This window comes from Trachurus trachurus (genome assembly GCF_905171665.1).
Source record: "Trachurus trachurus genome assembly, chromosome: 13".
NCBI classification, from domain to species: Eukaryota; Metazoa; Chordata; class Actinopteri; order Carangiformes; family Carangidae; genus Trachurus; species Trachurus trachurus.
Window position 1 is genome coordinate 30,789,406 of NC_139892.1, and position 24,422 is coordinate 30,813,827.

A 24,422-nucleotide genomic window follows, 5' to 3' on the forward strand; every position below is an offset into this window, starting at 1 on the left:
TTAAATCATCATTATTCCTCCATCTCCACACACAAATAAAAGCTGAACCTTGATGAAAGAATTAATATAAAAACTGAAATAATAATAAACCCTCAGAGACCTTTACTGGAAAGCTCGACACTATATGAATCTCATCAGAATACAAATCTCTGTCCTTGAGAACAAATAGAAGACCACTGAATGTAGACCTTAAACATTATGTGCCTCCATTTATCGTTTCTCATTTACACCCACAGGTGACTCACCATTGACTGTGAGGTGCACCCAGCTGCCGTTGTGGAAGGTGTCGTACTGTTGCTCCAGCATCAGGACCCTGCACTCGTACCAGCCCTGGTCCTCGGAGCGCACCGGGTCAATCTGCAGGGAGGCCTTCCCATGCAGAGAGGCTCTACCTGCAGACAGAGAGAGAGAGAACAACAGAGTTAACCTCTTCAGCGCTACATACATTTATATTCTTATGCATTTCAAGACAAATGCGTGCTCTTTTCTTGCAACGGCCAGCTTCTCTATTTAAACTCACACCTAGTAGCTTTACTGGCCCCCGCAAAGATCCATCATAGCAGTTGGGGGCTAAATGCTTCACTTTAACCTTCTTTTCTTGCAGTGTGAAACATATTTATGAAGGACTGGGTTGGCCTTTTGCATCAACAATGGCCTACAAGGCATGGTGTAGTATTTCTGAACAGGATGCAGAAGGTCAAAATAATGCTTTGCCTTCTAAAGAGAGTAAAAAGACCACATATTCTTCCAGTGAGGACGGTATGTCATTGGGATTAAGTGCAACATTGTATAAATATTTTTTTTTTTTTCTCTGCAAGACTTCAAACCACTAGTTATTAAAATGAGGACAAGCACAAGTCTATTTTGATGCAGAAAGTCCAAATCAGGTGTGAAAAAACAAATGCTTTTTACAGACTTATTCCTGTGTAACCGAGTTAAGGAGTAGTGTGATTCCACTTGCCATACAAACTCATCACACAACACTGAAACGTATTTGTCCTATGGTAATTAAATGCAGCACCCCTGTGGATTAGGGTCATTCACCCCAGGGGTAGCAGCAGTCGGACCTCGCTGTCTCCCTGGTAGGTGCACAAGCTATGAGCTCTGCCATTGGTTCATACAAGTTACTTTAATTTTAATACTAAGGGGTGGTTTAAGTTGTAATTTTGTTAAACATATAGCTCCCGAACGGTCGCGCACTTCCTTTTTCATAAAAAGTTGACGTGTTTTTCTCTTATTTTTGTTTACATAATGGCTAGTGCTACACGTTGTTAGCTAACCTGCACTTTCTTTTCATTTTACATTTTTCAGACGTGTATGTGTGTGTGTGAGAGGAACCGGGACTGAGTGTATTATTAATCCTTCTGCCAGGTACGTTTTATGTCCGAAATAAATGGCAGGATTGCCCACTGTGATGTTCTTTTTCGTCTGTAAAAATAAACCACACATTGAGAGAGAGTACAAGGCCGCTACAATGGTGCCGTGGCCCGGATGGCCTGGGTGGAGTGAGTTCATTGACCTCTTGGCACAACGGTTTGCATCGTCGCCCGCTGTGTGGGAGACCAGGGTTCGAACCCATCTGGGGCAGTCTGTACCGGAACACAACGCAGAGAGCCCGATTAACATCGGCTACACCTGCTCAGGGACCACAACAACCTGGAGTTTGTCCAAGCACTGGATGGAAGGCAAGAAAACACCCTGGACAGGTTTCCGGAGCTAACAGATACAGACAACCCCAAACACTTACAGTGAATTCATATCTTCAGGCAATTTAGAGCCTTCAATCAATCTGACTTACAAGTCTATTGAGGAAACACAAACAGATACAGTATATAAACACATGCAGACTCTAGATACCAGCCAACCCCCTGGAACTCTAAAAAGGGTTATTAGCAAAATATGTTTGTTTGTGGATTAAGAGATTAGTTTAGACATTTTGGGGAATACCCTTATTTGCGATCTTGCCGAAAGTTAGATGAGAAAATCAATATCACCCTCACATCAGTTGAATACGAAGTTAGAGCCAGCGGGTGGTTAGCTTAGGCTCCAATTAAACTGCAGTTTTTGTACAAAGAAAACAAATCATATATCAATGGCTTCATTCAGTGAGCTTTAGATGTGCTGGCAGGCAGATGCTGTCACCTTTGGATGGAGACAGGCAAACTGTCCCTCCTTTTTTTTTCTCCTGCTCTTTTTGCCATAGGGTAACTGGCTGTTAGCTGTAGCCTCATATCTCAGGGACAGAAAGGAGGCTGGTATTGATTTCCTCATTTAAGTCTCACCAAATAAACACTACGAACTGTCACAACATATAATCATAAACGAACATCCAACTTACACTATTAGGATTTATGCATAAACCTGCCCGGGAACCATACCTTCATCTGAATTAAAATTAAGTATTCGGTGTCAATGTGGACTTAGCCCATCCTTCTGCTTCACAGAAATCATCTACTTCTAATAAAACTTCCCCATCCATTCCTCTTTTTTCCTTCAAGGCTGAGGATAAATTGGAATTCTAAAAGGAGGAAATCACAAGGGATGAGAGAAGTTCAGGAAACCAGGCATGGTGAAATCTTCAGCTGCTAAGCTGTCTGTCTTCAAGCCTCCAGCCCGCTGCTCACATGGCTGCCTCTGACAGCCCAACAGACTAAAACACTCGCTTCTGCTCTGTCTGACGAGTGTTCTCAGATGAAGCATTTTTCAAAACTTTGATGTGTAGATGTAGTGTAAGCACTGTTTCCTCTTACTTCAGAGTGAGTGTCAGGCAAATATATTGATGTTGAGGGTGGGCTGAATTGCTCCACCAGCACTGTATAGTATAAATGCAAGAGATAGATACCCCTACCCTGGGATTGCTGCCGTGGTTTGGGAAGGAAACTGACGTTTTTTTTGTTAGCAGAAAATCAATACAGCAAAGAGGAAGAGAGAGGAGTGGCGACTGCAGTCTTTGCAGCAAAAAGGTAGCTTGTCTTGAAAAAGTCAGGTCTATTCTTGCCTGGGCATTGAAGTGCTGAGTGGGGCGGGTGGCGGTGTGAAGGGTAGGGATCAGCCTCAGCTCCCATTTGTCAAAGAGCGAGAGGGTGCTGCTGTAAACAGAGTTAACGGCACTGTATCCACGTCAGGACCGTCCCCCTGGGCATCCTCCACTTACACAGCACAGGCTTCTGTCTACTGTGGAAAAGGAGCTAACACCTTGTTCAGATCACATCGCAAGCTTTGTCAGATAAGAAAGCTTTGGAAAGGAAATACTGAAATCTAAAGTGACAAAGTTGGCAGACACGGTTTGGTGCACAAGAAAGCAACTTTAAATCCTAAAGAGCAACGATTAAAAATAAAGCTGAAAGGCAAAGCTTATGTCGAGCTTTGGTCAAAGTAGGAACGCAGTTACCTCAGTGTTCAGGCATCAAACCAGATGAACAGGTTAAATGTGGTGTTACATAGATTTTGTTCATAGCTGAAACCAAGTATAGACAGCTCTTTTCCAATTGGCCAGATCTACTGAATTAGAATTAGAATTACATTAGATTAAATTAGAATTAGAGCTGATATTGGATTTTATTTAGCTGCAAATGCCAGTCATGATGGTTTGTTGAAGCTTCTGTCAGTCACGAACGATCTGTCAAAAATTCCCATTATCTCTGACCTGGAATTGAAACTACCAGGCTGCCCCACCCCCCCACCCCCCTCCCCACGGTGGCTTGTAATTACAGTTTAAGAATATGCTACATTTTCCAACTTTGAAGAAAATACGCAGTGCCAAGCAGTTAACCACTGTATGATAAAATGAGAGCAATTCAATTCAAGCAAAAGACGCAAATGATACAAAAATGTGTGTGCTTCAATAATGATTAACTCCCTCTTTATTATAACAGTAAGGGAATATGGCGTTTTACATCAGTCTTTAACAGCTTTGTCTACATGTAGAGAAACTAGATCTGATCCTAATAATAACATTGCATACAAACACACATGTGCATGTTTTTTTTTTTTTTCCTGTGCAGGCTGCAGCTAAATCCGGTGCTAATAGAGATATGATTTAGTTTTCCAACAGCTTGTCCCAAAGCAGTAGAATCTGACACTAAAATTTCACAAGCTGCACATCTGAATTATTGATTGCATCTTTGCATGAGTGCGCACAAAAATAGATGTTTTTAAATGTTGTAATTTCCATATAGCCGCAGGACAAACTGGCAAAACGATCCAGGATAGATTTTAGTCTGCGAGGAGATATGTACCCATTTCTCATTTAGCAGTGAATTAGACGAGGGGAAATACACAGCTGTAATGAGAACATGTCTTCTCTTATGTCTGGATTACATATTAAAATTAATATACTGTGAGACTTAATAATTAGTAAGAGCGGAAAATGAACAATGGTCACTGACCCAGGCAAACTGAGTTGCTGAGAAACTGGATTGGATTTAGTATCACTGGAATCAGAAAAAAAGCAATCTGCAGCCCTCTGCCCTGTGACCATACTGTGAGTACAGTGCTGGTGGATAATCCGCTCTGTTTTGGTAGCAGCTGTGAGATGGAATAAAAAACACACTCACTCTGTTCACCAATTTTATTCACATTGAGTGATAACAATGACGCATTATGGACACTATTAAGTGCTCCAAAGAGCATTCCATAAAGTACAGTCTGGTGTCATTATCACACTGTCACCATCCACATTCAATCCCCAGAATACGCTGGCCATGTTTGTGTTGCATCTGTTCACTGGTAATTCCTCAGCAGTGGACCTGATGGCACATGGCAGAGGCCTACTACCAGTGCCCCAGTGAGCACAGTGGAGTGTAATGCTGTTTGAAAAGTGCTGTTCGCTCATACCCTGCTGTTAGTCAGGAGGTTAAAGTAAACAGTGAAAGGCTCCAGCAGCTGCAGTATCTACAGTAGCCGCTGCAAAACAAAAAGGAGGGTTCCCCAGACTGTGAGTCACAGGCATTAGGCTTGTTTTCAGTGATGACCTTGCGTGAAAAGGCAGAGAGGGAGGAATTTCTGTGAATTCAATATTATTCACATTTGCTTTCACTCCACTCCTTCAAATTAAAAAAACACAAAAAAGGTCTGTTATGTCGATGTTTAGGACACGCACACTAGGAGGATGAATCCTCCAGCTTTTTGCCTTTACTTCAAAGCGTATTTCGGGGGCAGGCAGGGTTTTGCACTCGGTAGAGAGGTGGGAGCAGGAAGGAATAATTCTGACCTCATTCTGACAGCTCGCCATCTTGTCACAGACTCTGAAGCAACATCAGAGGGGCAAATTTCCTGCTGTGAGGAGTCTGAGTGAAGGCAGACATATTGTCTAAGCCAAGAGATGTTAAGGTTGAAGTGATGCAGTGGCAAACGTGAAGAAAAACACACATGTAGTGCTTTCTCATATAATAGTGTTGTCCAAATTTTTAAGCTGCCGTACTCAATACTTATTTTATCAATGGATTAAAGGTGAAAGAAGTCGCTCAACACAAAGAACTGACCTCATCTCTGGAGTCCTTTGTTTAGATTTTATGGTCAAATACAGGACACTACTGTATGCTCATTTTGACAAGTGTCTCAACTATTGTGTCCAGAGCAGGCTAAATAACAGAAACATGTCTCTGGCAACTGTGCATACGTTTTACAGCATGCTTTCTCTGCTCTCAGGTGGCTAAACTATGACTTATGTTTCATTATAATTGGATTACTTTTCTTTCAACCCGTCCTATGTGTGAAGCACATGGGCCTTTTTTTAATATACTGTATTGACTCTACACTATATGTGCTCTCTGCTGCATCATCACTGGAGTGTGCAGGAACGCATGTACGTACAATGCAGTCATAAATTGCTGAGACACAGTTATTTCCCTCTATGCACTTATAAGCCTTAGTTGTTCCTGCACAGCCCCCGACGCCATGTTAGAGCAGAAGGAAGTGCAGCTGAAGATCCAGCACAGCCAAGTCTGACTCTGAGAACTCACACTGAAGGTCTCGATGTGCTGAACCACGCCTTATATTTAAAGCCCAAACAGATGAGGCACCATTCTGAGGAAAACACTCTGGATCTCGCTGAAATTTCAGGTCAATCTTTTCATTGAAACAGGATTGGGAGGTACATGTACAGAGCACATTTGCACTGCAGTATATTTAACTGGTTGTCAGAGACGGCTCTGCTTCCAGCCAGAAGCTCATAATTAGGTCTGCAGTGGTGTAGGGAAACCAGTACACTGTATTATCACAGAATTGTTTGCATAATGCAAGACTTATGCAGGACCTATAAAGCTAAGACAGCAGTTGTACTTGTGGTTTGAAGTAATATATTATGTTTATATTTATCAGCTTGATGAGCGTAATTTTGCCATGGTCACACTGCCACTGGTCAAGTTATGTTTGCCAGGAGAACGATATCAGCACCATCAGGTTGCATCTCTCTTTATGCAATCTGACTGGTCAGTGATTTTTGTACTGAAACACGGTGAAACGACTTCACCGACACAAAAGTATTCACCCTGTTATGTTTGCCGTTGTTTAAAACTAATAAGACATCTGGGGAAATGTGCTTATTTTCACTTTTTACTTTAAGTTAGATGAGAAAGTCAAGGCCACGGTTATGACTATGATATGAACCTACTGTACTGGCAGCACCAGGTTAGCTTAGCTTAGCATTAAGACTGGGAACAGCGGGAAACAGTTAGCCTAGCGCTTTCCAAATTGAATAAGTCATATAGCGAACTGAGATGCATGGATCCATGGATGGATAGATGGACGGACGGGTGGATGGATGGACGAATGAGACTGTTTCACTGTTGCAGCATTTTGATTTTTTTGAAGTAGTTTTTACCTTTAAAAGCAGTGAAGCTAATGTTTTCTAGCTGAGCTAACCTGCTGATGACTGTAGTTTCATACTTACAATGCAGATAGGTGTAGGGTGTCTATGAGTGTAGAGTGAGACGTGTAGTGTGTTTGTGGATTCTATATATTGCAGTCCTCTTTTATATCCTCTGGCCACTGTGTATCAGTATGTACTGTGAAATTATGTTGTCAACTTTGGATGTGTTTGGATGTGTTGCAGAGTGGATTTACTGTATTGGCAATTACAAAGACCGTGATCCTGATTCATCCCAAAACACATGCACACACACACACACACTCTACGCTACATCATTCTTACCAGTGTACTCTGGGTCCACATGAGGAGGGTAGAAGCGGAAGTTGATGAAGAAGGGAATAGGCACTCCAAACTTGAACCACTCCACCACATAGGGGGGCTGCTGGCCGTCCAGGGGAGGGGACACGTCACACCCCAGGATCACGCTCTCTCCAGCGCGCGCTGTCACAAACCGGGGCTCCTCTCTCACACCGTGGGCACCTGAGAAGAGGGAGATGCAGCTCTCAGTAAAAGCAAGGAATTTGAATCATCGTCTCAATGAGGCAGGAGTTCGACGAGAGAGAAAGCGGCGGCGCAGGAAAAGCCTTTTGCACAGGATTCCTCCAGACAAAGCAGCAAAATCTCATTGCATTCAAGACTGATTTACAAACAGTGATTGGGTGGCAATTAAAGGTGAACGACTAAACTGCTGCACTACATTTTGCTTAAGATGCGCTGGGCGCTCGTGGCCTACGACAAGATCACTGTGTGGATTCTGAATGGTCACTGCGCTCACAGGTAAACCCATTCTCTTTCATCAGCTTCCCTCATGCCTCCATTGTCATCTGTCACCTGCATCTGTTGGTGAGTGGTTTGTGGCTGTGCCATACTGTACTATAAATGAGCTGCCAAGGGGTTCCATTGATCATAGCTGGCTGCTGCTCAGATGAGCTTTACTATGAGCACCACCAGGCCTGGCGTTTAGCCATGAATGTCCAGGCACGCTGCCGAGCGTTGACCTATCAGATGACTGAAAGGTCGGCATACCTGCCTCAGCAGAACGCTCACTCTGGGAATGGATTTTCTCCAGCTGCCACCCCCACTTTCATTGAACCGGCTGTATCTCCACCGTCAGAGCAAGCATGACTACCCGCCCTCGCCCACGGGGGAAAATCGCTTCAGGGATCAAGAGACATGCTGACGTTTCACACCAGAGAAACACCAGCTGAATAACGTACCGCTTTCATTAGCAGTAACATTTGCATTATCAGGGCTAATTTTTACAGGAAGAACAAATACACCAGGACTTGAAGGTATTATGGGCTCGCGCAGCATTGATGGTACTGTCAGTGATGGCGTTTCTTTGCCTCATGGTCGACGACCATCCTTGCTGTGTGACATAGAAAGTTCGTATAAGTGAGAGCGCTTCCAGTATGCAGAGAGAAATTATAACCTCACCTAACCAAACCTTTTTCCAACCTGTTATTCTACCTGAAAAATGAAGCTTTAACTTCACCCCTGAAGGCCATATGCTCAATCACTTACAGTAGTGATTATGTTTACCACTTTAATCTACATTATCCTGAGATAGAGTTAATCTACTTTATTCATTTCAACCAGCACAGATTTTGGACTGAAATGGAGCAGATTTAATCAAATTATACTTGTTGAAGTGGCGATGTGGTCGGCCAGTTACGGACCTGAGTACTGGAATCTGCTTTACTATTGTGCCTCTCTAGTAAGAAGGTAAAAGCAGCCATGCTTTGCTACCCTGAGCTCTAATTAGCAACACAAAACCAATGAAACTTGTGCATGACTCAGTGAACCCCACATGAGCATTTAACAGCCCTGCAGGTCTGCAATAGACCAGCACCGAAATACATCAAGCTGCACAAGTCTGAAAACCAACATACAACCAAATTAACTTCCAACTAAGCCACTGTAAATGTTACAAGTGAAAAATGTGCTCATAGGGGACATATTGACAGCTGCAAGCCACATATATTGTAGATCAACTATAGTACATCAACTAATTTGGACCATCTAAATCATCCCGGTAAAGCAGCATTTTTCATTGAAATAAAACTGAGGGGGAGTGTGTGTTTGATCAAGCACAGTTTGCCGCGTCAAAATGCATAAAGACTGCTGAGACTGATCCAGAGGGGACTTGATTGCTGCTCAGAGCTTCATGCAGGGCATGACACTGTCCTGCAAACTGTATGAATCATGACCTTTCAATACGTTTCTGAGGAAACCTGTCCCATCCAGTTATAAGCACAACAAAATCAGAAATCTGCTAAACTAATCCATTCTCAGGCTTGCCAAAAGCCTGAAATTCACACCTGAGCTTGCTTCATTGAAGCCTCATTTATAACACCTTTAAAAACGATTATAATAACCCCGTCCAACACCACACCTAGGTATTGTGCTGACTGAGTCATATAACACCAAATGTACTTGTTACTTTCCTGCACGTTTTCAAGAAAAAACTAAGAACATTTGATCCCTTAATCCCCTGTGCTGTGGCACCATGGGGTGTCTTAAAGGAATTGCTCCATGTTTTGGAAAATATTCTTAATGCCTTTCTTACTGAGAGTTAGATGAAAGGATTGATACTCTGGTGTGGGTTAAATATGACACTAGAGACAGCAGCCAGTTAGCTTAGCTTAGCACTGGAGACAAGGGTAAACTGCTTTTCATGATCTGTGCAAAGGTAACAAATTCCACCTGCCAACACCACTACAGCTCAGGGAACATATTCAATCCTGATTGTTTATTCTAAACAATCAACAGTGTAAGATTTTCTGAACTTCAGCTATAGGCATCTCCCTTCTTTACTGTCTTAATTGTCTTAATTGTGTGCTGGATGTGGCTTCATATTTACTGCACAGACATGAGAGTGTCATGAGAGACATTTCTTATCTAACTCTTCACAAAAAAAGTGAATATGGACAATTCCCAGAAATGTCAAACTACTCTTTTCAATTTTCAACCGTCTCTCAGTATGCAAAAATAAGTCCTCAATATGAACTGAGACAACCATAGTTGGACATTTTCAGGACCGTGGTTGTTGGATACCAAATTATGGTTGATACTTGAAGTGTCTCTTGTGTTAACTTACTGTATGGGTGCTGCTCTCCTGCTCTATGGCTTTCAGGGGAAACCAGTAGGCAGGCCCTCATCCATAATGAAACACACTGGACACATTGTTTGGTTTGAGTAAGTAGAGTCACTTGACATGAAGTACAGACCTAAACCCTGTGGCACAACAGTGCCTGCTGCTGAAATCCATTGTTTTCTCTGCAGACAGTTCAGGTTGCAGAAGTTAAGCGGCTCAGGTTTCTCACTGACAATATTTTTGGGTCCTGGCGGCTAGCGGAACACGTCTTAGATGGAGAGGAGACTTTAAAGACTTGAGTTGATATATTGGAGGGCTAACAATTCTTCAATATTTTAATGAGATCCTCATGAAGGGACAATCAGCACAAGCTTGGTCCCTACTGAAGCCTTTTTCATTTCCTTAATGGAAATGTAGGGTTTATGGCTTATTCGGGGCTAAGTATTTATGTTCTCAACAAGACGTAAATGTGATGCAATGGTCCACGCTTAAGATCTTCCAAAGAGACAGTGCTGTAGATATAAAGGCGTAGTTAAAAGATGATAGGAACTCATGATTGCTTTCACACTGTAAAACATAAATTCAAGTGAAGTTGGAAAGTGAAGAGTGAACCCCCCAAATACACAGAGGCAGAAATCTGTTGAGTAAGATCTGCATAAATCAGGCAGCTAATAAATCCAGGAGACCAATATGTTTTATGTATCTATCCTTGGCATATAGTGGATTTACTGCTATGATCATGAATTCCTGAAGGGTAACAATTCAGTCACCTGTCAAATAAATCATCTATATAGCAGGCAGCTCATGTACAAAAGCAAAATACAAGGGGGATAATTCCTCATTGTTGGCCATAGGTTAAACAGGCAGTGTCACAGCAAGTTAGTCAGAGTCGGAGCCAGGGCTGCAACCTGTGATTATTTTCATTATCGATTAACCTGCTTATTAGTCTCTTGATTAATCATTCATTACTGGGTCTATACAATCTCTGAAGTTAAAGCAGCAGAACCTTTTTTTGTAATTTATTCCATTAAGCATATTGTGATTAATCATGTCTCATGATTTAACCAATTAATTGATTGTCAAATAGTTGCAAATTATTTTTGTGTTGATCAAATAATTGTTTAATTGACTAATTGTTGCATCTAGTGACAGTTTTGTTTTCTAATGGCTTATTCAGTCAATTATTTTCAGTAGTCTATGTGTATTCAGTGCCTTATTAGATGAATAAAACACATGAGCAAAGCGCATGTTTGAACAAAAATATCCACAAGTGAGTAAAGCAGCTGGAGGCAAATGTTTACTGACACACACAATGTGATGTAACAAACATCATAAACAAATAAGAGACATCTGTTTGAGGTCAATCGACAGCTGTCCAGATCGGCATTCAGTCACTGCAGCAGAACTGCAGGGGCTGTCGGGGTTAAATCTGCAAGAGATTTCAACTTAGAGCGTTTTTCAAGTGGCGGTGGCCGATAATGGCACTTTTACTACACTGTGCTTCCTGTAATGATCACAGATTTGTACAGTAAATAGACTCTCAAGGCAATTTTTTGGCAATAATCAGGCAGCGCGGTGCTGGTGAAATGTTTTGACAGTAATGAGGTCCAATAACACACTGAACAATATTGAGGGAAAATATGAAAACTGAGGAAGTTCAATGAGATACGATTCTAGATTTAGAGCTGTGCTTGGGTTTTCTAAACCTTCTTTTTTTTTTTTACATCAACGCAATATTTCACCCACTAAAACTAAAATCTAATATTTACCTCATGCTTGGATTTGAGCGAGGAAAACCATTGCTCACTGCAGTTGGAAATTTGGTAAAGGATGCATCAAGAGTTGTGTGTGTGTATGTCTGTGTGTGTGTGTCTGTGCGTGTGTGTGTGTGTGTGTTTCTCAGTGATGCGGATATGAGCGCCACTTTATGCTGGACAGAGCTTGCGATGTGGAGGATGTAATGGAATATAGACTGGACGGAGGCTGGAGTGAGAGTCTCAAGGACGTGCAGCCACTGGGCTGGATGGGCCACTGACAGGGCGGTAATTGAATGCCAGCCTGCATGTGCTGAAGGTCACAGAGAATGGCCTGTGTGTGTGTGTGTGTCTCTGTGTGTGTACATATCTGTATATCAGTGTTAAACTGGGTCTGTAAAATGTAAGTATACAACAGTACAAACACTGTGCAATGAATAAACTATTTAGTAGTACTAGTTACATGTACAGAGAAATTTAGACAGTGTGTATATTTACACACACACACACACACACACTGGTATCCTGTTTTTGAGTCTTTGATCTGGTGTTGGTTACATTCAGGATATGACATTTACCTAGTTATTCTTCTCCCTACAATATATACATGACTCACTCTACCTCTGTGGAGGAACCCGTTTAGCTTTTTTAGCTGCAATTTACTGCCTTGCCGGATTTGCCGTCTCTGTATTATCACCAGCGATGAGAAACAAGAGTGATAACATTTCTCCTACACATTATACATGACTAATGTTGGAAAGGCTTGTAGTTCGTCTGGATTCAAGCACAGCAGCCTCCTCGGTTTCATAAGAGAGCACATAGGCACGTCTGGAGCCAATCAGCTCCCTGGAGTATGTAGTGTGGTGTGTTGGCTAATCTAGTCTGTCTGCTCGTTCAAGTCTATCTGGCTCTATAGGAGGTTATATGCATCAAATCATGTGTAAATACTAGGCTTTATATTTTGTACCCTCTCATCTCAGCGCAATCAACCTATCAAAAACATCCATCCTTTCTCTATGGGGCCAATCGTGGCTATCACAAGGTCTCACATATAGAGACAAACAACCATTCACAACTATGTGCAAGTCACCACTTCACCCTAACTGCATGTTTTTTTGTACTGTGGGACTGCTTTGTTTTTTGCCACTGATACCAATCAATCATCTAGAAGTGAGATCTGCTGACCAACAGCCAATACCAATCATTTTTAGCTCTTTTAACTTGGCCATAAACACCAGAGTACTAATCACTTTTAAGGTGATCCGTGACTAATGCAACCAAACAACTGAAGCTTACCAAGTTACCAGATTTCACACTCACTGATACAGATTAATGTGCATGTGACTGGTGAAAAACACCTGCAGCAAATGGGCATTAGAGACTGAGACGAGGTGATGGTGGCGCTCTACCTTCTTACTTAAAGGATATGAGTCACAACTCCACTCACATACTCCAGTTGAGTATGAGTCGATGCCTGAGTGGTCGTTTATATCACACGCTTCATGTAGCCTACAGTACGTCATGATTTATTCACCAAGTCTGTTTCCATAGACAAACAAAGTCATAATGTCAAATTCAAACTAGTCTCTGTTACAGTAGCTGATGTAAGCAAGTCAAACAACATTTACATTTAAAAGCGGAGAAAAAAACGAAGAAAGAAAACAACACCGTGGGTCTTTCACCTGCTTACTAAACATGAACTCGCCTCCTCTGTCAAGCAACAATATTTAGAGCTTGGACAACTTAAAGGCTGCTAAAAAAAATCATAAATATTGAAAGAAGAACGACATGAGACACTAATGTCCTCATCTAGACACAGGAAACTTATTAATGCAACAGACTCTGATGCTGCATTTTTAGTTGTTAGCTACACATCTTAGTGGAATAATGAATTAGGTTTTCTCACCTTACCCTCCTAGGCTGGTAAGTTAGCAGGTGAGTTCTCAGACAGTAGAGTACAGCAGATGGTTTTCACAAGGTCAGCAAACAGCCTTATCTTTGTTGTTAAATTTGCCATCTACAGTAAAGAAACCCAAAGTACATCCATTTTACACTCTACTAGTCTGCAGAGCAGGAGCTACTTTCCAGAAGGTGGCATTCAGACAACCTCAGTGTCTGCTGCCTTTACTTTTGTACAGGGACAATACAAGATGGATTTGGTCTCTTCATTATTTAGCTCTCTTTAATGGCAAAGTTCTCCTCCCAGACAAGCAATGCTCAGTCAGGGATACAATGGATGTGCTGACACCTGCTCGAACACACAGTGAGGACAGAGAGAGAGAGAGAGAGAGGCGGAGAGAACGAGAGGGAGGTGTGAAATGGGCTTGGCTTGCCAAAGGCACAAAGGGCGGACCAACATTGCTAGGAACTGCACTACCAGAGGTGCACATTACAGGGCATCTTTGGCAGGAGCTGTAAGTCATAGAAATTCCTCAGTCCAGCCATGATTCACTCATTTTTAGAGTCGCTCACAGCATTTTTTTTCTTTCTTCTATTTTTTTTTTTTTTTTTTACAAGAGTTATAAATGCTTTAGCCAAGGTGTTTTAAAGTAATTACACAAAGAGGCTGATAGCGCTTATTAGAGCTTTCATGTGGCTTGCCTAATTACAGCTGCTTATGAGCCTGTGTTTATTCAGCATCAATAAATCATAATGTAACAGTGTGAGTGAAAAAAAAGTCAAAGCAACAGCCTTTCCTGCTTTACATGTGAACTGTTCAGACATCCACAGGCCAACAATCGGCTCCACATATCTTCCCATCAGCGTATCCACTTCCATATAATTCCCATTCACTCCCGCCCTCTCTCATGCTCACTTCCTCTTTCTATGAGTCTCCCACATACACACTTGAGCTGCAGCGCAGAGTGACATAAGTGTGCTTGGTGTGGATTCAACAGTTATCTCTACAAGTAAGTGCTTCTTGTGCAGATGCATATGTGTTTCCCCGAAAATAGAATAAAGACATGACTGATTCAGGATTGTAAAGTTCCTTTTAGCTGTAGGAAATGTGTTCTTGATTGAAGGTGGAGCAAGTTCATAGCAAGTGCAGTGGTGCTTTGAGGAGAGATGAAGATAGTACTGATTATGAATATCTTATCAGTCAGCATTTGCATTAGTATATACCATGAGATTTAAAAGCACAATTAGTGTTGTTTCATATTCAAGCATCATGAAAATGTTCTTAGTTTTTTGACAGAATATAAAAAGATTTCGTCCATGGTAAATGAACATAAATAAACACTGCAATGATTCATCAATTTGCTTAAAACTCTTTTGATTGCCAACAATCCATTTTAGTAACTTTTCGAGCAAAAATGCCAGATACTTGTTTGGTCAAGTTAATAGTGTGTTTTAAACAAACTATTAAAATAGAACACTTTGGACTGTAGGAAATCTTAAGTATTTTTCACCACTTCTGGACGTTTCATTTACTACATGACTTGTTTGATCAACAATGAAAATAAGTTTTAGTTGCAATCTAACTTATAGGCTATATGAATAAAATTACTTTCTTATAAACAAAAATGTAAATAATACAGACATGCATATTTTTAGTCTACAAAACAAATAGAAACAATAACTCTGTTTTAGTTTTTCTATTTGTTTTGTTTTGTTGTGTCATGTGTCTGGTACACTGGAAGGTTACAAGAGCAAAAAAAAGAAAAGAAAGGAAGCTACAATAATAAAGGTAGGGTTGGGGATCTTATTCTGTGGCATTTTTTACTGAACTGCTTGAAATCCTCTCCACACCCCGATTGCAACCAAGTAATTTAAATACTTTTCCACAAAAATTGAAAAAGTCAGTCACCTGTGGAACGAACAAGCCTGGAAAAACACCATCCAATCATCTTTAACGCAACATTCTCGATGATTGGATCTTGATGTGTCAGTCAAGCCGCCGTTTCTGTCTCTTTTTCTCCCTCCTCTGTGCGTACCGCTCTTCGAGCACCAATCGCGTGCACGATCAGGGTCTGCAAAGAGTTGCAACCACGGAAAAGGGGCAGAGACTGCTTGCCGAAAAACTGCCCCCGACTGGAACGCGCATCAGCGGTTTTGCATGAATTTACCTCGAAAACGACTCTGTCTCGTAACCTTCCGTTATTATCTGATAGCAGTGTTTCCCACAGGTGTGCGGGAGGAGACTGTGGCGGGTGGTCGGATCATCCGACCAGGGGGTGGGTGGGGGGTGTAGCGACCGGGGTTGGACCGTATATGAGTTTCGCTTTTACCGTGCAGTGCTGTCATGCATGCGCGCTTCTCTGTGTGTGTAGCTCTGAGCAGCTCGCGGCTCTGCTCCGCCATTCTAAAAATAGCTTGCGCCGACAATTAAAGCTTCAGTTGGTAACAATTATTCAGTCATATTTGCTGGAACTGTCACTATATTCTGATAGTTGGACATTAAATGGGTAATTTAGGGCAAAATCCAACTCCTCTGGCTCCACCTACAGCCTGTAATCGTATTTGCCAGAATCCACCGCGACCGACGATTCTCCTCCAATCAGGTAGAGGGAGCAGGAGGAGCGGCCAATCGCAGCTCGTACACGTCGTAGTAAGCTGACGAAAGTGAAAGTAAAGTCCGCGATTTGGTCAGAAATTTCAAGACGATACACCTTCAGCTCCCTCTTTTCACTTCTGTCAACCCCCCTCCCCCTGTGTTGGGTGAGAGAGAGGCGAGATCGTTATGGAGTCTCCGGTTGCTATGGATACGGTACGTCTTCTGTGGGTGCGTTTATGGCTAATTTGCGGAGTTTACCTTCACTTTCGTCAACTTACCAACTGTAGCTTTAAAGGTAACAAACCTACTCCTAAATCAGGGGATTATGACAATGGGCCAATTTGCCAAAATGTTGAACTATCCCTTTAACCAATTGTACATGATTAATGTCAAAAATCTTCTTCAAGTAACTGGCAAATTGAAATGTTTCAAAGTACTGCAAACATATAGGAGTTGTTTCTACCTGCATCAAAATAAGATGTTGTGTCATATATTTTACAGTATAATGTTGTAATGTAGCCTAAATAAATACTACACTGTACAAACTCTGTTTTCACTACTCCTATTTATCTGCCTCTAAAAGCCCAGTTTTTGCGTCAAATATTATATTTTGCAGGTCTGCTTCTTCAGGACTACAAGGGTAATTTGAAACTGAGCATGAAATATGATGCCTGGACCACAAGCAGGTGGCAGCCAACAACCCAGTTTGATAGATTATACTTGTAAAGACTGATGAGTGCAGACAGACATCAGAACAAACCAACAGTTGGGATGTTGGGTTCAGCATCTGCATTCTCTCAAAGACAGAGGAGGAAAACAGTGAAGGATGGTTATTAGTCCAAAGTGAGAATAAATAGTAGTTTAACATTGCGGTGGGAGCTGCATGTGCAGGAAACACAGCACCGGCCCGATAGCTCTTTCAAAGAGTTGACTAAACTGCTTCATCAGGACACCCTTAACAGGGTGGGAGGTGTTTTCTGGGACAGAGTCCAGTCTTGCTCCAGGATGAATGATGGTAGGAGCCTTTTCTTTAAAACCTGTTAAACCTCTATCAGCCTCTAGACCTTCATCCACCTCCTCCTCATAGAACCATGAAAAGTACTTCTAGCTCACTATCATTTAGAAGACATGGCCACCCTCTTGAAGACGATCCACTCTGCCTTTTTTAATGAAGTGCCTCGATTTTATCTGTTCAGTGCATACAAGTGTCCATATCCTTATCTCCAACTCCAAACCTTGGATTGAAGAGGGGCCAGCGACTTCTCTTTATATTCAAAAACCACTACACACTCTGTCTAATTGTATGGACACTGACTGGAAGACATTTCTCAACCAGATACTCCACTCCAGAAACAACATACCATCCAACAACATAATCATGAGCACATTCTTACAGCTTTATGTATAAAGAAAAGTGATGTTGAGTGTCGGTAGAACATGGCATAATTCAAAACTTGCTGTATCAGACTGAAAGTTGCAATTATCTTGGTGCAATTAATATGTTCATTGATGATCACATCAGCTTGAATCACTGCGGCCTGGTCTTGTCTGATTTCATGGCGGGTCCTTTGTCTAGTAACTGACCCCTAACCCTACAATAACAACACATTGAACGACACACAAAAAGGTTCATATATAAAATGTCACAGAGAGTGGGGTGCGAAGTAAGTAGCTAAAAGCCAAGTTTGCAATTCATCCAGCGTGATTCATACATGCCAATCAATTGATATGTAGCAAAAGAAGGACTTTTCAAGAAACTTTGATGGATATGACATATGTAGACAAACTTTTTGTCACCACAATGTTTTTTTGTTTGTTTTTTTACAAGCCCAAATGAGATAAGATCCTACTGTCAGACACTAAACTCCAGGAGAAACTTTCATAATTGTAAACGTAAGCATGACCTCAGCAAACGGCACTACATAAGCTGGACCCACTGGCTATTGGTTTTTCTCTTAAATCATTACGTTAATTTATCAGTTGGCTGCCTGATTAATCACAGGTCTATAAATATTTATTGTTCAGCTGTATGATAAGACTGAGGGACTGTGCGTCTTTGGTGCACAGATAAATAAACTGAGCCTACAGTAAGTGTAATATCAACACATAACACACTGTTTTTCTATTATCATAAATAACACTACATTCATTTTCAGTAGCTGAGAGTTAGTCCTTCCAACCACAACCACATGAACTGGGGAACTGGCTTTCCCAGAATGCTGCAGGGTTCGTTTGCAAGGAGACTCGGCTGGGACTAGACTGAACTGATGGAGGGGGGTGGGGGCAGAGAGATATGAGGGGGAGGCGGGGGGTGGGGGGGGATGGGGCATCACCAGAAAGAGCTGGCACATGCCCAGTGCTGAGAGTCTGCCATCCACAGCTTGAGCACAGGCCCTTTTCTAAGCTCATTACGAAGCTTTACTCATGACTGTGAGCGAGAAAGTACGGCACAGAAAAAAATATGAATAAGAGAGATGAAGTTGTATTGTACTGTGAGTCTGTTAGAAAACTGGCTGGACCAAGAATCAGGGGGGAGATCGTTCCAGTACAGCAAGATGAAGCAGCCATCTAGGAAATATGTTCAGCTGACATACAGTAGTTTTAAAATATTGGGTAGGTGAGGGCAGCGAGTACACAACACTGCTACAAATGAAGAGCATTAACGACAAGGATGGAAGGATGACAGTGTGAAGGTTGAATTGTGCGATGGAGTTTCAGTGATCCTGGTCTTGGTTCTTGCAGATCAAGTGAACTAAAGATTTGGGGTTAACTTCTCCTTTTTATGTGATGGGAATTGTTCCTGCCTTTTTACAGTGGGAGACAAGGCAATGGGCAGTAATACACAGCTATTATTACGATGATTGATTATCCATTTCAGCCATTTGTTAACCAAAAATAGTAAAACAAGGGGATGAGAGGATCTCATACTTTGCAAACAGGCATCTAAAGACGTCACATCAGGTTCTGCAGAACTTCAATGGACATTTTTTAACATTTGACATTTAACATTTTAATATTTACTGGTGGCTTTTACAAAGTAAAAGTTCGAATCTAGTATACTATGATAATGTTCTCAGTGGGTCTTTGTGTATTATGAGTTGTTTTATGCTTGATGCTTCACAACTTGCTACTAATACATGTGGGTCTTTATGCAGGACCTTTACTTGTAAATGTGTATTATTGGTACATTTACTTAAGCAAAGGCTCTGAGTCTTACTGCACCTCCACTCTAAAAGGTCATAATAGTAATCAGTGAATGAATGAGAAGGATGACGTGGTACTGCTGCTTCTGCGGGTCAAGCTTAGTCAGCAGTGACACAGTAGTGAGTGCTCCATTACTACTTAACATAACACCATTGGTAAGAACTGAAAATGCAGTATGTTGTGCATCATACACAACGGATTTGTCACTACGGCAACACACAGAAGGAATTTCAGCACAGAAAGATAAGGTACTTGGCAGTGTGCAGCATTTACAAGAACTTCAGTGTTGGTTTGCAACATTTGCTGCATAGCGCTGTGTGATTAAAACATCTCACTTTCAGAAGACACACAAACGCGTGCAGTGAATGCACAATCAGTCAAGTCCATCAAAAATAAAATATGTTCACAAGTACACTATGTTTGTGTTTGTGAGCTGGAGAGGAGTAGCTTCTCCGTTTTTGATGGCACAACAACAACAATACTCAGAAGAAAAAAGAAAATACATGCAAAATAGCCACTCAGGACATACTGAACAGGCCACTGCAGAAAATACAATTTAAGATTAGAATTAGTAGAAACTTCACCATAATTGACTTTTGCTTGTTCTTTACCAAGAGCCAAAAAAAACAACTGAAATTAGTATTCAGTTTTGAGTTGACATGGAAAAAGGGAAGTGAATGTGGGAAGAAAGGGCACTCATGTCCCATACTCGTATCATTAAAACTTTTGAAAACACTTTAGATGTCAGACAAATTAAAACACTGCTGTCAAAACATTTTCTCAAGCATCTCATGGGAAGCAGCCTCATACAATGTCCCAGACACTCCCAACATCAGGACAAAAACCAAAAGACAGCCAAATCTATCTGAAACTGGACCCACAGAGACAGTGGGAGGGTTTTCAGATGCCGCTTCAGCACTAATGGGAGGCCTCAGATACGTGAGTGACAGTCTTGACACCTTCACAATCCTGTCTGCTTCTAGTATATATCTCTCCGTCTTTAAAGAAACATGCCGTCGGAAGAAACCCAGTGACAAGAACAAGTGTGTCAAGGCACGGTTCACGAGGGAGCTCTGGACCCTGTGAAACATCAAGGAGCCGGCTCACAAGAAGGGAATTACAGATGAATACCATCTGGCCAAAAGCCAGCTCAAACGCTTTAAAAAAAACACACACACACACACACACACACACACACACACACACACACACCAAGTCCCAGCACAGGACCTGAGAGGAGAACCAGTCTGCCATCAATGACTCACACTGAAAATAGTCCTTCAAATATACCACTCTCCAACACCAGCCAATGACATTTAATTACTTATATATTGCCATCAGCGTCCCTTTTGCCTCACCTTGATTGGTTGCCAAGTCACCGTTGACTTTGTTGAACTAACCTCGAGTCTCCCTGACCATATGCTGTCTCCCCAATGGGCCCTTGGCACAAGAAAACTTCTTTGACTGTCCACTTACTGTGACTGATTGCTCATACCTGTGCAATTCTGTATGAATCACTGACTGATGTCCTAAACTGGTTATAAACCACTATACATGAGGCAAACATTTCTTACTACCAGTTTTTTTTTTCTTCACCTAACTTGTTCAAATATTGCACAGTGGCTGAGAACAGTTGTTTTATTCTGTGGCCTTGATCACAATAAAGTCAATTAAAATTTAGTTAGAACAACAAATTTCTCATTGTTGGACTTAATTAGTGTGCACTAATTTTCATTGAATTTAAATATACATCTGTAAAATTTAATGGAGCAGTCCATTATAAAAACCCAATGGTGCAGCAAACTGAATATCGCTATACCTAACTTCATAATGTATTTGTATTAGCTCCACACTATAAAGTTGTTGATATGTGCAGATACTGCAACACTGTAATTTAGCATGAACTATTTCAGGAAGTTTGTGCTATTTTGATGTTATTCATAACATCAAAGGTCGATATTTTCTAGACTTTGGTGGTCTTTTGTTTATACCTAAAACTAAGCAAAGTGCAAATATGCCAAAATACCACTCATGAGAAAGGATCCAAGTCTCGGCTCAGCTGAGCTGCCCCAATCCTACTTTTCTTTTGTTTGTTTTGGAGCATGTCCATTTTCGACCATCTGTTTTTATTTATGTATAAATACCTGGTACCTGGAAATCTGACCTGAATCTCTCATGTATTAATGGAAGAAAACTAGCAAAGTGGATTCAGTCATATTATCAGGATTGTTAGGCTACTCCACATCTGACCACAGAAAACCAATCAAACTTTCTCTAAAGCATTTTTTGTCTAATTGTTCAGTTGGATTCAGGCATGAACCACCATTTTGTTAGTATTGTATCCAATCCAACAGGATGGGGTCAGATTGGCTCTCGATGGAGAGGGCAGCTGCTGCAGCAGCTAACATGCATATCATTAGCCTTTGCTTTGCAATGGGATGGTATGTGATCTGTAGCTTTGTACCAGAGTACAAGAGTGGCAGCTTATTCAATTACCATTTCTTAAAGGAATAGTTCGACATTTTGTGTAACCTGCTTATTCACTTTCACAGAGAGAGTTAAATGGAAGAATCAATACTACGCATCCTTGCACAGTATATGAACATGGAGCCACCTGCCAGATCACGTAGCTTAGCTTAGCGCAAAACCTGGGAACAGGAGGACTACGTCCTGGCCTGGTCAAAATCCACCGATTAGCATACTACTCATATGCTCAGAAATTAATACGCCATATTTTGCTTTTTAAACCCACTATAAACCCAAAGTGAAAAAACAACAAATGACTACATGAAGCACTACTCACTGAATGGGATAAGAGACTTTATGACGGCTCTGCTAATTGCCTGGCATTATCACAGTGACAAAAAAAAAACTAATTGAAGTCCAAAATGTCAACTTTGGTTCAATATTTTATCTTGACTTATTTCCTAATGTGCTTTAATCTGTAAACAGATTATGCTGAACAGAAAGATATTTGACTCTTGGCAATCATGACTTTAAATAGGCCTATTGTCACAAAAGCCTCAAACGCTGAGGACGGTTTTCTGTTTTTTCTTTAACATTGGCAATAAGAGATGAAAAATAAGTCACAGTTGGTGTTGACATGCATTTCAGTGGTTTCCTTGTCGCACCAGACAATGATCAAACACAATATTCTGGGACACTGTAATAGAAGAAGTAAACCAGCTCTCATTTTTAATATGTTGTGGTTTGCGACTGTCTTGCGCAGCCTATAATATAAAAGTAAATCACCTTTAGTGCAGTGCCGATACCAGAGAACACCTCTGAACTGACATTATTAAGCCGCATCTATGCCTCCATAAAATAGAGAATTTGTGCTTTAAGCAATGGTTGCACTGAGAGGTTCTCCGTTCCTAAATCAAACGTGTTTCACTGCATTATCAGAGGAAGTTTTTTTTACAATGTGCTTAGCTTGGATGTGGCTGTCATCACAGGAGGAGCCAGACCTGTGAGCAGACCAGTTTTGACTGGGTATGGGGTCATTGGGATCAGTTACCAGGCGACAGCTTGGCACATGTCTCCCTCATCTGGACATAAGTGGAAGAGCAAGGTTAAGTAAGTACATGGGTCAATACAGAGTGCTCAGGGAAAAAAATATGAACAAAAGGGATATTGTGCAGTTTGTAGCTCCTGGAATGACTAGTTTATGAAGCACTAAGATAAGCACTAGGCAAAGCCTTGCAGCTTATACGTGTTCAGTGCATCACACACAACACTGAGACCCCAGTCCATGTGCTATGTGGAATTCAGCATACGAATCCCATGCATGCAGCAATGGGCTCTGTCAAATCCAAGAGTGCATATTATCTGACACGTGATGCATTATTTAGTTACTTTTCCATCTTGAGGGCTGAGACGGTCACACCCCTCTCTGGAGAACTCAAATGGGACTGCTTGCAATGATACAATGCACACATTTCCCCCCACCTCAGCAAGCGGGGGGGACGTTATTTTCCAATTTACTCGTTGCTATATCACACAAAATGAGCCTCCCAGACATCACAATACAGGCCTAACCCACAGACATATCAATCAAGCTCTCTTTGTCATGCTCAATTACGGATGGTCACTAGTATTTCCACCACTGGCATGTGAATGATCCCATGTCTGATATTATCAAGCGTTATGAGCAGGGCCGTTTCAAGACAATTGCTGTTACCCTTATACGATTTAACCAGGGCTGAACTTTCACGTGATATGTGAGATATGCAGCCATTTGTTAGAATGAAATAGCCCCACAGTTCTTTACATACAACACACACAAAAAAATGCCATGCAACTGCAAAAAAACAGCAGCACGCGTACACGGAGACAGCAGAAATTATATGCTATGTGCGGCACAAGATATACTGCACTTCAACTCACCTTGAGCGGCCGTTCCTCTGGTGCTGAATACACTTGCTATCAGAGTGGCCACATACCAAATCATAGTACTATTGCCGACCAGCTATTACCACGCAAAGTGCCCCGTTCAACCAATCTCTCATATTCGACCTTGCACCTCACGGTCTCTCAGCACGAGCCTCTCTTCTCATATCCTATTTTCTTTCCTCGTGGCGTTTCCCTTCATCCCTTCCCTCCCCCGTCCTTCCATCCGCATCCTCTCCCGAAGAGACAGAGCACCTGCACCGCCGCGTTTGTAGTAGACGGAGCCGTTTTACGAGCGCATAGTGAAACCAAGTGTGAGAATGCAGCCACAGGTCCGCCTCTTCTGTCATTGGATTGGCTGCTGATTGAGGCTTTGGGGCGTGTATTGGTTCTCCGTACGCCCCGCACCCGAATGACAGGAGAGCGGCCGTGCGCCGATTCAAGGTGAGTTGGAGCGTGCCGTAGTAGTGGAACCGCAGTATCATGCGCATTGACAGAGAGCCGCGTCCACATCTTTAAATACCTCTCCTAAACTGGCCCCCACGTGCACCATCACCGCCCATCATCCATCCATCCATTCACCCACACTCGCTGCTTCTCCTCCTTTTGCGT

The 24,422-nt window shown here is 41.8% G+C and overlaps 1 protein-coding gene across 1 annotated transcript in view; it reads right to left on the reverse strand.

The window, feature by feature from the left end:
* igsf9ba (immunoglobulin superfamily, member 9Ba) overlaps positions 1-23,871 on the reverse strand; it is a gene marked incomplete at both ends in the record, with an annotated part of 62,582 nt that extends 38,711 nt beyond the window's left edge. The window contains 3 exons of the mRNA XM_083984709.1: positions 246-392; positions 7,154-7,351; positions 23,808-23,871. Coding sequence (XP_083840835.1) covers positions 246-392; positions 7,154-7,351; positions 23,808-23,871 — 409 coding nt within the window. The remainder of the gene's footprint in view (positions 1-245; positions 393-7,153; positions 7,352-23,807) is intronic.
* Between the last annotated feature and the right edge of the window lie 551 nt (positions 23,872-24,422).